At 40.4% G+C, this 14,236-nt stretch overlaps 1 protein-coding gene across 6 annotated transcripts in view; it reads left to right on the forward strand.

Moving 5' to 3' along the window:
* Positions 1-14,236, forward strand: part of LOC111160958 (chordin like 1) — a 116,444-nt gene that overhangs the window by 24,391 nt on the left and 77,817 nt on the right. For all 6 annotated transcript variants that reach the window (XM_022524360.1, XM_022524362.1, XM_022524365.1 and 3 more), the window contains exons 3-4: positions 6,010-6,122; positions 8,744-8,837. In XM_022524360.1, the coding sequence (XP_022380068.1) occupies positions 6,010-6,122; positions 8,744-8,837 (207 nt within the window). The remainder of the gene's footprint in view (positions 1-6,009; positions 6,123-8,743; positions 8,838-14,236) is intronic.

Consider the following 14,236-nt stretch of genomic DNA (forward strand, 5'->3'; position numbering starts at 1 on the left):
CTGAGTTACAGATTTATTTTAGTTCTTGTTTTGTATATGACTGTACAAATGTTTCAGAAGCATTTGTTGAAGAGAATACTGTTTCTTCATTGAATGGTCTTTGCACCTTTGTTGAAAATCAATTGACTGTGTTAAGTGTGGGTCTATTTTTTGACTCATCATTCTGTTCTATTGATATATTTGTCTAAAATTTGCCAAAAACATATTGCCTTGAAAAATATAATTTTACATTAAGTCATGAAATCACACCATATATGTCCTCCCAAATATTACTTTGTCAGAATTGTTTTGGCTATTCTACTACTTTACCTTTCCATATAAACTTTTGAATGAGAGTATGAATTTTTACAAAAATATCCTGATAATATTTGGTTTTGGGTTTCATTAAATCTATGTCACTTTGGGGGGAATTGACATTTCCACAATATTGTGACTTCCAGTCCACAAACAAGGCATACCTCTCCATTTTTTAAGGCCTTCTTTTGTTTCTTTTATCATTGTTTTGTAGGTTTCTGAGTAGGGATCTGGCACACATTTTGTTAGATACTTTGGTATTTCTATGTTTAGGGGGAGCTATTGCAAATGGTACTTTTTCAAATTTCAATTTGTAATTGTTCTTTATAGAATATATAAATGTGATAGTCTTTTTTATATTGGCCTTGTAATCTGTAATCTTGCTTAAATTCTGTTACTATTTATAGTAACTCAATCTATTCTTTGGGATTTTTCTTTGTAGACAGTCATACCATCTATAACAGTTTTGTGTTTTATTCTCTAATATGTAAGCCTTTTCCTTCTCTTTCTTACCTGATTTCACTGAGTAGGATCTCCAAAGTGGTGGAACAGACATCCTTCCATAACTCCTGATCTTAGGGAGAAAGCATTGTTTTCTTCCATTAAGTATGATGCTAACTGTAGGGCTTTTTAAAAAAATGTCCTTATTAGGTTAAGGAAGGTCCTTTTCTGCTTTCCTGAGAGTTTCTGTCACACATGGATGTAGAATTCTGTCAGATGCTTTTTTGGCATCTCTTGTAATGATTATATGATTCTTCTTGTCCAGTTTGTTGATATGGTGAGTTGAGTTGATTGAACTGTGAATGTTGAATTAACCTTTAACTTTCAGGATAAATCCCACTTGCTCATAAAGTATCATCCTTTTTATTTATTTTTTTATTTTTTAAATTTCTTTTTAGTGTTCCAGAATTCATGGTTTATGCACCACACCTAGTGCTCCATGCAATACGTGCCCTCCACAATACCCACCACCAGGCTCACCCAACCTTCCACCCCGCTCCCCTCCAAAACCCTCAGTTAGATCCTCAGAGTCCACAGTCTCTCATGGTTCAACTCCCCTTCCAAATTCCCCAGTTCCCAACAGTGAACCCTCTTACACTGTTGGTGGGAATGCAAGTTGGTGCAGCCACTTTGGAAAACAGTGGGGAGATTCCTTGAGAAATTTAAAATAGAGCTACCCTATGACCCTGCAATTGCACTATTGGGTATTTACCCCAAAGATACAGATGTAGTGAAAAGAAGGGCCATCTGTACCCCAATGTTCGTAGCAGCAATGGCCATGGTCGCCAAACTGTGGAAAGAACCAAGATGCCCTTCAACGGACAAATGGATAAAGAAGATGTGGTCCATATATTCTATGGAGTATTATGCCTCCATCAGAAAGGATGAATAACTTTTGTATCAACATGGATGGATCATTTATATATATATATATAGATATAGATAGATAGATAGATAGATAGATAGATATAGATATCTATAGATATCTATAGATATACATATATAGATATATATAGTTGGGTTTAATTTACTGGAATTTTATCGAGAATGTTTGCATCTATGTTCAGGTGGGATATTGGTCTATAGTACTATTTTTGTCCTTGTAATAACTTTTATCTTGTTTTCATGTCAGTGTCATGCCTACATCAATGATTTAGTTGGGAAGCAATCCCTCCTCTTGATTTTTTTTTTCTGAAATGTTTGGTAGAATGTTTGATAGAATTCACCAGTGAAGCCATCTGGCTCTGAAGTTTTCTTTGTGACAAAATTTTAACTACAGATTCAAGTTCTTTAAAAGATATAAAAGGGGGGAGCACCTGGGTGGCTCAGTGGGTTAAAGCGTCTACCTTCTGCTCAAGTCATGATCTCAGGGTCCTGGGATCGAGTCCCATGTCGGGCTCTCTGCTCAGCAGGGAACCTGCTTCCTCCTCTCTCTCTGCCTGCCTTTCTGCCTACTTGTGATCTCTGTCAAATAAATAAATAAAATATTTTTAAAAAAAGATATAAAAGGGGCATCTGGATGGCTTAGTCATTTAGCCTCTAACCCTCGATTTCAGCTCAGGTCATGATCTCTGGGTCATGAGATCGAGCCTCATGTTGGGCTATGCACTCAGTAGGGAGTCTGCTTTAGATTCTTTCTCTCTGCCCCTCCCTCTGTGAGGTCTCTCTCTCTCTCTCTCTCAAATAAATAAATAAATAAATAAATGTATATAAGAATATTCAGGTTATTTATATCTTCTACATTGAGCTTTGGTAATTTGTGTCATTCAAAGAATTCATCTCTTTCATCTAGATTGCTAACTTAAGTGGCATAAAGTTATTCATAATATTCTTTGCTATTACTCTTTAAAATGCTCTCTGTTGTCTCTAATATTGGGAGTTTGCATCTTCTCTCTTTTTATCCTTGCTACTTTTGTAAGATGTTAATCAATTTTATTGATTTTGTTGAAAACAGATTTGGTCTCACTGATTTTTTTTTCCATTGATTTTCTATCTTCAATTTCACTGACTTCTTTATTATTCCTTTCTTCTGTTTGCTTTTGGTTCATTTTGCTCTACATTTTCTAGTTTCTTGGTTTGAGACTTTCCACCCTTTCTAACATAGGTACTTTAGTGATAAAAATTTCCCTTTAAGTACTTCTTTAGCTGAATCCCAATGGTTTTGATATGCTGTGTTTTTATTTTCATTTAGTACAAACTATTTTTTAATTTCCCTTTTGATTTTTTTCTTCAACCCACAGGCTATTTGTAAGTTACCAGTATATTACAAGTGGTTGTCTCTTGCTGGAATTGTGTATAATGATTTTCATATATACACGTTTATATTTTTATTTTGTTCTTTTTGGAACTTTGTGAATGTTTTCCAGTTTTCTACGTTAAGTATGTATTTCTTTTCTAAAAAGAAAATAATTGATACAAAATAATGCTCTACATTTTACAGTACTTTATTTTATTTTTTTTAAAGATTTTATTTATTTATTTGACAGACAGAGATCGCAGGTAGGCAGAGAGGCAGGCAGAGAGAGGAAGGGAAGCAGGCTCCCTGCTGAGCAGAGAGCCCGATGTGGGGCTCAATCCCAGGACCCTGGGATCATGACCTGAGCCGAAGGCAGAGGCTTTAATCCACTGAGCCACCCAGGCGCCCCAATACTTTATTTTTTTTAAAGATTTTATTTAGTTAGTTGACAAAGAAAGACACACAGAGAGAGGGAACACAAGCATGGACAGTGGGAGAGGTAGAAGCAGGCTTTCCACTGAGCAGAGAGGCAGGCAGAGAGAGAGAGAGAGAGGGAAGCAGGCTCCCTGCTGAGCAGAGAGCCTGATGTGGGGCTCGATCCCAGGACCCTGGGATCATGACCCAATCTGAAAGCAGATGCTTAATGATTGAACCACCTAGGTTCCCCTTTGCAGTACTCTGTAATTTACAGAGAATTTCATTTAATCCTCCAAACTCTCCTTGAGAAATAGAAAATCTGTATTTCACAGGAATTGAAAGTTAAGATTGACAGTTTATTTTTTTTATTTTTATTTTTTATGTTTTAATTTTTTTATTATTGTTTTTTGAAGACTGAGGGAGAAGGAGAGAGAGAATCTTAAGCAGACTCCACGCTGAGTGCAGAGCTCGATGTGGGGCTTGATACTATGACCTTGAGATCATGACCTGAGCCAAAATTAAGAGTCAGTTTCTTAACTGACTGAGCCACCCTGCACCCCTATTTTTATTTTATTTTATTTTTTAAGATTGACAGTTTCAATGACTTGCCCAATGTCACACAGCTAGAGCTGGTTAGAGTTTCACTTATTTGTGGAACATAAAGAATAACATGGAGGACATTAGGAGAAGGGAAAAATGAAGGGGGAGAAATCAGAGTGGGAGACGAACCATTAGAGACCATGGATACTGGGAAACCAACTGAGGGTTTTAGAAGGGAGGATGGTGGGGGATGGGGTGAGCCTGGTGGTGGGTATTAAGGAGGGCACAGATTGCATGGAGCACTGGGTGTTATATGCAATCCATGAATCATGGAGCACTACATCAAAAACTAATGATGTACTATATGGTGACTAACATAACACAATAAAAAAAAAAAGGAATTCAAACCCAGATTTTCTGACTCCCAGCTCATCATTCTGAAGAAGTTGGAAATCAAGATTTGAAAAGTAAATTGGAATTTATCTTGCAGGTAGCTGAAAAAAAAAATCATTGAGGGTCTTTAAAGCAGTAAGTGACTTGAGACAATGATCTTAATGTAGTTTTAATCTGAATCTCTGATTACTAGTGAGGTTGAACATCTTTTCATGTTTATTGCCTGTTTGCCATTTCTTCTTCCCCCAAATTGTTATTCATGTCCTGGAGGAATAGATCATTTTTCTGCTGGATTGGTTGGTCCTTTACTTACTAATTTAAATGATGAGAAAGTGTTCCCAATCTTAATTCTTTATTTTTTGGAAATATCTTCTCCCTTGGGGCGCCTGGGTGGCTCAATCAGTTAAGTGTCAGTCTTTGGCTGGGATCATGATCCCAGAGTCCTGGGATTGAGCCCTACATCAGGCTCCCTCCTTAGTGGGGGTCTGATTCTCCCTCTGCCCCTCCCACTCTCATTCTCTCTCTCTCAGATAAATAAATAAAATCTTTTAAAAATACATCTCTCAGATTCTTGCTTAGCTGCCTTTTCTTTATTTTAAAATTTTGGTCATCAGAGAAATGTGCACTGGAGAGTGGAGAAAATGAATGTGTTTGCTACAAGATGAGTCTTAGTTTGCTTTGACCTTGTGTGGTGGGAAGTAGGTGAGATGCGGAGGGGATTCAAAGGCAAATCACATAGTTTGGAAATTCATTGACCAGTCATTTGCTAATTGATTACGTTTATTGGTCACGATGTGCTGAACTGTGTGATAAGCTGAGATTTTGAGGAACTTTTACTTTAATGGAGAAATAAGACGTGTAAAGACATGCAAGTAACATAGTATGCTGAAGGAATTGTAGCACAAGATAAGCTGTGCCTATCAACATTGCTCCTTATCAAAGGGGCAGGAGGCATTGCTTTTGAGTAAAATGAAAGTAGTTTAAGTAAGAAAAATCTGTAAGTTGAATGAGAGCAAAGACTGGGGGTCTTTTAGCTCACCATTCTATTCCCAGCAGTCAGCGGAGGGCCTGACCAAGAGTTGGGTGCCCCAACATTTGCTTCATGATTGGATGATATTAGCATGCATGGGCAAAAGCCATTTATAAGAACTTAATACAATATGCTTAGTTCATGACTCCTACACCATCTCTGGGCAGCTCTGAGAAAGTTAGATCAGCATTTCAGACCTGAGCTTGCTTTTCCTCAGCAAGGGAGCACAGCATTTTCCAGAAGGACACACAGCATGCTCCCTTATCTTACCATTGTAACAGAGCAGTAACCCAGATCTTGGCTTCACATGGGCAAAGCTGGGTTTTTAATCTCCTGTCAGTTACTTACTGGTTGTGTGACTTGATTTCCCTCATCTGTGAAACAAGACTATCAGTGCTGCCTAACTGTACCAGATTATCGTAGGATTGAATAAGTGCAGAATGTGAAACACTGAGCCCATAGGAGGGGTTCTGGAAACATTCTCTATGCCTCTGCTCTTGACGTAACACAAAAACAGATGGAAAGTGCGATTGCCTATGGAATTTATGACTTTGTCCATGGTGTCTAACAGGCATATTCTTCATCTTCTTCCTCACAGATTCAGAGACATACTGTGTGTTTCAAGACAAGAAGTACAGAGTGGGAGAGAGATGGCATCCTTACCTGGAACCTTATGGGTTGGTTTACTGTGTCAACTGCATCTGCTCAGAGGTACAGTGTGATACCCAGTTTGCTCCTCGGCATGAAGAGGTCCTTCCAGTGCCTGGATGGCCAGGAATCAGGGGTGGTGAAAGCCTAAAAGAAGTTAGGGAGAAGTAGCTTGTAAGGATAAATAAAGGTCTCCTGACTTTTTCCTCTTGTTGCCGTTTGGCTGGATTTTTTGTGGGATCTCTAGGTATTTGCTATGGACAGATATTTATGGTCTCCTAGCCAAAAGATATGGGCCATGGTGGGAGAAGATAGAATAATAGTTTGATAGCGTGAGAGGGGAAATAGAACTCAATGTAATGCCTGGGTTATATGACAAAATCATTTTTGAAGATCATTTTCAAGGCTGGTCTTTAAAAAAGAGATTAGGACAGATCATATACCAGTTCATTGGGAGAGCGTATTTGATGTTGTCTGGGCCAGTAGTGGTAATTAGGATTGAGGCCGCAGAACATTGGCCTGTACCTGGTGACCATTAGTGTTCTCTTGGCTTGGCCTTGGCTCCTGACTAGATAGTCAGAAGGGCGTTTGGACACTTATTGTCATCTTTGCAATAGGCAAAAGGAAGTGCTCTCATCTTCGTTCCATGGCCTTGATCCAGGAACACAGCTGTGGTCCATCTTTCTGAATAAGCCTCTACCATCTTGTATTAGGCCAGGGTTTTTCAACCTTTGCTCTATTGACATTCAGGAACAGATTATTCCTTGTTGTGGGAGCTGTCACATACATTGTAGGATCTTTAGCAGCACCCCTGGCCTCTGCCCTCTAGAAACCAATAGCACCTGTCCCAGTTGTGATGACCAAAAATGTCCCAAGACATGGCCAAAGTTGCTTGGGGAGCAAAAGAACCCCTGGTAGAGAACCAATTGGGTAAGGAAGGCTTGTACTAGGCCTTGAGAATAGAGAACTCCCAGCATATGGAAAGAATCTTCATGACCAGCCTCTCACTTGAGACCTTGTGGAAGAATTGTAACTCTTCCTGAGTGCCCAGGTAGTACAGAAGCAGTCACTTGCATGCCGGATTCTTTTGCCAGTTAAGTAAAAAATTGGACTTTTCGAATTTGAAGAATGTGGAAACCTAACCTTCAGGCAGTAGGAAGTAATGTTAAAAGGCTACTGGGCTCTGGAGTCAAGGCAGACCATATTTCTGACCCTGGATCTGCTGCCTAGGAGCCATGTTACACTGGACAAGTTACCTAAATTCTCTGAGATCTCTTCAGCTTCTTTTTCTTTAAAATGGGATAATGATATTATGTATTTCATAGGATTGTGGTAAGGATTAAATTCACTAATGCGTTTCAGTCACCAAAAACTGTGCTTGGTCACAGCCACCATTCAAGAGATACTAACTGCTGTCCGCAGCTTCATCTGTGCTATGATTACAGCTATTATTTTTATTCATCTGTTAAGTCTAGAACAGAATTCAGTTTAAGGCATTAAGGAGGCATCAGTGTAGGCCTCAGCCAGAAGGAGTGGTTTCTCATATGCTTGGTGATTTCACTTCAAGATGATACCACTTGGCTCTGAGGAGTGTGACAAAGAAGGAGGCTTTGTGGTGTTTCCAAATGCAACACTCTGAAAACGTATTCTAGAAACTCCATGAGAAAAGAAAGAGGTTTATGGTAAGGTTATTCAGCCTTGGATAAAAGAAGCCTGCGTCTTTAAATGGCTAGGGCAGGTATTAAATAGAGCATCTGGGGACTGATTAGCTGTCTGGTATGACATGGTTGTGTCAGATTCTTGAGCCAACACATTGGAAATGGAGAGCTAATCCTTGGGGGCTAAGCTTTGCCGTCTGTGGGGCAATGAGAATGTTAATAAGATCCCAGGGTCGACAGTAAGCATCTTCTCTTTCCCCATCCTCTTTGTCACCCTCTTCCCCCACAAAAGCATGATAGATACAAGTCACTCCTGCTTGGAATGAATTATGCATGGAAATGCTAATGCAACGTTGATTTCCAAAGCTTTCCTTTGATCTAGCCATGGTAGAGAGCTGTCAGAGCTAGGAATCTTTTAATTGTAAGTTGGGCAGGGACCCAGTCATCCCACCCAGGCATGCTAGGTAATCAGCTCAATTCCAAAGCCTAGCTTGTGTTCAGAAAGCCTATGACAGAAACAGGAAGTGAGGAGAGAAGGCACCCAGCCTGCTGTACCAAGGCAGAGTTATATGGAATCCAGGACCCATGTGCCAGCGATGTGTCCTTGCCCAGGGGTGGCTAGCAGCTCACGGGACCCATCGCTCATTATTCCTTCCCTTCTGTGGCCTTGGGCAGGTGATCCTGTAATTAGACCAGGCTCCTGTGGATGTGTGGCTAGAACCAGAAATGGTGGAAACACCACAAAGGTGGACCAGGAAGGGCCTTCCACAGTTGGAGGGAGGCTTTGAAAACTGGAGCAAGAGTGACCCCAGGTTTAGAAAAATATGCCAGTAAGCTATCAACCAACCCAGCAGAGGTGCTAGTGATGAGAAAAGGGAAGAAAATTCTGATTTCTTTCAGCTTCTTGGGAATGCATCATTCACTGTCTGGGTAAGTCTCTGCATGACTGTTCCCCAAACCGGCAAGGGTGCAGGTAACTTCTGAAAGAACTTAATTTTTTTTTTCATAGTTTGCCTTCTCTTCCAGAATGGGAATGTGCTCTGCAGCCGAGTCAGATGTCCAAGCCTCCATTGCCTTTCCCCCGTGCATATTCCTCATCTGTGCTGCCCGCGCTGCCCAGGTAAACCAGATCACCTCTTTCTTTCCCAGCTGGGGCTCGCCTTCCTCCCTCCTTCCCCCCAATCCACTCCATCTGCCTAATTCCCCAGAAGGGAAACTTCCAGACAGGAATAACAATAGGACACTTTCAGGCAGCCCACGCTGGCCCCTAAATATTGTTTATAGCCCAAGCAAGGCCCATTCTAGGTTCTAATAAGTTATTGGGTACCCAGTAACAGGTTTTCATTGGGCTTTTAATCATTTGAAGGTGGCTGTCAGTTGGGGGGAAGGGCATCGTGGCCCAGAGAGTTTGGGCCATAAACAGCCTCTTCATACCATGGGCAGTGGGCACCAGGGGAGTTGTAGCATGGCGGCACGTGTCTCAAGCAATTAGTGCTTGGATTGCATAAATCAAAGGAGCTGAACCAGTGAGGTTTATGACAATATAAAGCTGCCTGCCTGCTAAAAAGTCACCGCCTTCAGACTGCACAGTTATTATGTACACATTGTTAAGAGCTAATCTAAGGGGAAGGCAAGCAGAGACTGTTTCACGAGGCTGTTAGGATGTCTACTTTGAGGGTTTGTGGCTAGGGTGTTTGTCTGAGGCAGGGGCTCCCTCAGTGACACTTTGTTCACATCTGACTGGGGCCTGGCTCCCACACCAGAGGCATACAAGCATGGAATGATTAAGAGAATGCCTGTGGGCTGGACAGCAGTCCTAGAAAAAGCTAAGTGACAGCCTCGGGTTCTGGGCATTAGAAGCCTCATAGTCCTGTAAGCTGATCCTATTTCCCTCTAGGATGGACGTTCTGGAGTAGGAGTCTGTGGGTGGGCTTTATGGGGTCAGTGAACCCTTTAAAATTATTTTGTTTCTGGTGTAACTATGTATATGTGTAAATTCCTTTAGAGAGAATCCATAGCTTTATTGATATTTGTAAAGGGGGTGTACATGACCCTAAAAACATGAAAAACCACTAGTCTAGGGCATAGGTGGTGCTTTTTTTTAAATAGTAAGGAACCTTCGGAACTTAGAAGAGAGTAACCAAAAGTGTCCGGGCAGCAATGTTAAGAATGGGGCTAAGAATATGGTTCAATGAAAATTCAGTTAACATTTTAGTTACAGGAATGGAGGTATTTAATGAAGAAGCCCCCAAACCATTTTGGTCACTACCTTTGTGAACTATACTTTCCTACCTCAGTATATATACTCTGATGAACACGGGGGAGTCTTTCCCAGATGACAAAAGATCATGTCATGTCACACGTTTATCATTTTGAATGTTAGTAATGATAATATATGCTTCAAATGTAAGAGGCTGATGTGGCATAAGATTTAACTGAAAGTTGGCTTCTGGAATAAATCCCCAAATGAGGCTGACTATTATTATATGTGTTTCCTTGCTTTTCTACTTAAACTGGATTACAGAGGAAGGGTTTGGTGGGTGGGAGAGAAATTTCTGGTTTAAAAGGCCAATCTGGAGATTTTTTCCACTTCTTTACCCCCTGGAAGTCTCCAACAGTGGTCTAATGCCATAGGAATTTATCTAAACTATGTAGACATTGTTGTTCCCTGTGGAGGAAGTTGAGGCATGACCCAGACCCAAAGCACAGAATGGAAGAGTGTAGAGTGCAATACAGCCATCACCTATACCAGCTACAGAAGCAAGTATTGAGAAAAAGAGAAAATATAAGCCAGCAGTTCCTTTGAGTGAAAAATCAAGTGTTAAAGGAATTGAAATCAGAAATAGCAGAAAAGAGAAAATTGTAAGACTTAGAAACCCCATTTTATGGAGTATAGAAATAACCATTCATTTTCTTTTCCTTCTTGTTCTTGAAAGTGACTTCCTTGTGAGTTCATTTTCCTTCTTGTTAACTATAACTTTTGCCAGTTCTTTCTGTGAGCAATGGTACCAAAGTTTCCTAATCCTTATATGCAAAATGTCTTTATTTTGCCCCCATCCTTGAGTGATAATTTGGCTGGGTATAAAATTATAGGGGCATGCTTGTTTGCCCTTAGCACTTAGAAGAAACTAACAAATAAGTCTGTGGACTTCCTCCATTTGCGGATAAGAAATCTACTGTTTGATTGTAGTTCCTTTGTAGGTAACTTGTTTTCTCCTTCTTCTAGCTTTTAACTTTTCCTCTTTTTCTTTGGTGCACATGATGAAGTAAATAGATGTGTAATTTATTTTCATTTAGCCTGCTTAGTACATGATTTTTTCAGCCAATGGACTAATTTCTCTTCAGTTTTACTCATTATTTTTCTGAAAACTACATCTTGCCCCTCTTTTTTCCTCGTTCTTAAAGTTGCCTTTGGTATACGTTTTTGCAGCTCATTTAATTTATCCTCTGTGTCTCTCTTTTTTAAAAGATCTATTTTAGAAAGAGAGAGAAGGAGCATGGCAGGGAGGGGCAGAGAGAGAGGGAGAGAGAAACTTAAGCAGATTCCATGCTGAACATGGAGCCTGATGTGGGGCTTGATCTCCTGACCTGAGCTGAAACCAAGCATCAGATGCTTAGCTGATGGCCACCCAGGCACCTATATCCTGTGTCTCTAAATGCCTCCTTTGTATTTTCCATCTTGGTACACTCCCCGTAACGATATATTACTTTAGTTCTGTCCTCCAATTCATGAATTCTTTCTCAAGCTTTTTCACGCCTTCTATTTAGGCCATCTGTTTTGTTCTGTTTCTTCTTTTATTTTCAATAACTGTATTTCCCCCCACATTTTTAGATTCATTTTTAAATCTCTATATTGCTATTTTATAAACCGGTGTTTCTTGGGATCTTCTTATTTTCTTTATTTCTTTAAGGTATTGAATTATTTATTTAGAGTCCATTTTAGATTGTTTCCATGTCTATATATTTTTCAGGTATGAATTCTCACTTTTACTGGTTTCTTGACAGCTTTTCTTAGTTGTTAGTTTCTCCTTCTTTTCTAAAATCTTTGTTTAAAAGCTCTTTGTCTGTGTGTGTATTGGGGGGTTCTCTTGCATATGTCCTTCCTTCTTGGGGGGAAGTTTGTTTCTAGGCCATGTAAGTCACTTAGCTCTTAACCAGGTCATGTATTAGTGTCTCAGCTTGGGCTCCCTCTTGCTTGGATGGTCAATTTCTACCTCTGTTTTCTTGTACAGTGTTAGTCCCTGATAATGGTCTTGGACTGGGATTTTAGCTGCAGTTGGGCAGAATTATGTCAGCCCCTATTTACATGTGAGGAGTGTGGTCCTAGTTCTCACCTTTACATGAGAAGCCACTTGGAGTCCATAGTTCTTGCCCAGCTATCTGTATCCAGTCCCAGGTGCCAGTGGACCACATGGCTTTGGCCCCTGTTTATCTCTTTATTTTTCCTTCTGTGTTTTATTTTTCAAGGAGTTTCTTTTTGTTTCTGAGCCTGATTTTGCAGTTTTAAAGTTGTATTTATTTATTTACTCACTCATCCACTTGTTAATTTACTTATTTTTTTAAATAAAACTGTGAGTTTTCCATTTCTCCCCTCACTCTTTGGTGGGAAAAGAGCAAGGAGTTCTCACCTGGTCTCTCCCTGCCATATTGAACTGGAATGCAGACCAGCTATTCTTTATATTGAAGATAAAACAAGAGTAAACAGGTTGAAGGTTAAACCTTCAATCATAGCAGAGAAGAATGTAGTTTGGTAAAATGATGAACTTTGGGACACAGTGGCTGTTCAATCCTAGTATAAAGGACTAAAGAGAATTTTAGCCTCTATACAGCATATTTCTGTAAGTAAAAAGGTATCCACCCGTCTGAGAGTTGTCACAGTTCTGCTTTGAGACTGGGCAATGGCTGTGATGACTCCTCTGTACTCCTTCCACCCCAGTGATTATTAGGCATGAGGAAACTCATGCCTTCAGGGCCACCGGAATGTTTGGTCAAAGGAAGAGGCTCTGATTTTCTGTCTTAACCCAAGGGGAGGCACCATGATGAAAATGTCCTCATTTAAAAATAGGAGATCTATAGCCAAGATGATGAGCAGGTTCTGTATCAAAAAGAGAAAACAGACAAGGAAGCCATATGCCCAAGATGTGGGCTCTAGATACTGTCCTATAGCAGGGTTGACTTAGGGAGCATTCACGTGGTTAGAGATGGATTCAGTGGGAGGATCCTGTGGGACATACCTAGAGCTCATCTTCCATTGCAAGAGATAGAGGACCCCCCTCATTTACTTCTGTGTTTCCCCTGGTTTTGTTCTCTAAACTCCCCACTCCAAAAATTTACAAAGTTCCCACTTGTAACTGAGGTTGTCTCCTACAGCTCCTGTTGAACTATGGCAATCAAAGTTTGCAGACTACTTTTCCAGAATTACCAGAGATAAATCCATACTGATTCCCATTATGAGAAAAGGAAAATTTTTTATCAGCACTTCCTCGAGTTTCATGGCAGAAGTCGGGTCTTGGTCCCATATGACAGGGTGCTCTACTAAGCCCAAAGAGACTGGTGCTCCATGGAGGTTAGAACATTCTTAATGGCTAAGTCAAGACTGCACAGAAGTTAGAAGGGTCACTAAATCCATCCCAGTCTATGAGCAGGATCCTCTAAAGTTGTGATAAGGGGAGATTTATAGGAATGAAATTCCATATCTTTGTTTGGGAAGCAGAGTGAAAGAAGGGTGGAGAAGAGAAAGAACATGACTGCTTTCCTTTTGTTCTTTATATATAATTTTATGAAAAGAAGACTCATAGTGACCAGGAGCTAAATCATGATATTACCTAAGTTGTTTTTTAAGTAGGCTCCACATCCAGCATGGAGCCCAACATGGGGCTCAAACTCATGACCCCAAGATCAAGAACTGAGCTGAGATCAAGAGTCGGATGCTCAGCCAACTGAGCCAATTAGGTTCCCCTACCTACCTAAGATTTTTTTAATGGCCATTCTTTTTTTTTTTTTAAAGATTTTATTTATTTATTTGACAGAGAGAGATCACAAGCAGGCAGAGAGAGAGGAGGAAGTAGGCTCCCTGCTGAGCAGAAAGCCCGATATGGGGCTCGATCCCAGGACTCTGAGATCATGACCCGAGCCGAAGGCAGCGGCTTAACCCACTGAGCCACCCAGGCGCCCCTTTAATGGCCATTCTTAATGAATTTGCTACTTAGAATTCATAAATTTGGGTTCCTTTGGGGGTATTCCAGCATTCTTGGGTCATTAAAGTGCTGTTATAAAATTGCCAAAATATCTGATTTGGTCTCTTACCAGCAGCCTAATCCACAGCATTCCCTTTTGGCTAGGTGTGAACAAATTTAGTTCTATGAAATGGTTTTAAGGGACAGTGATGGTGTGGTTTTGCCAAGAGAGGCACCCCTCACCATAGTCTTTTAAATTCAAGGGAGGTTAAAGAAATGACCTCTCCAGTGATGCACCCTAGTCTGTGCGTTCCTATAGGGAGAAGCTGGAAGCCCAATGCCA

Source organism: Enhydra lutris, unplaced genomic scaffold, assembly GCF_002288905.1.
Source record: "Enhydra lutris kenyoni isolate GAN:26980312 unplaced genomic scaffold, ASM228890v2 scaffoldscaffold80, whole genome shotgun sequence".
In the NCBI taxonomy this organism is placed as follows: Eukaryota; Metazoa; Chordata; class Mammalia; order Carnivora; family Mustelidae; genus Enhydra; species Enhydra lutris.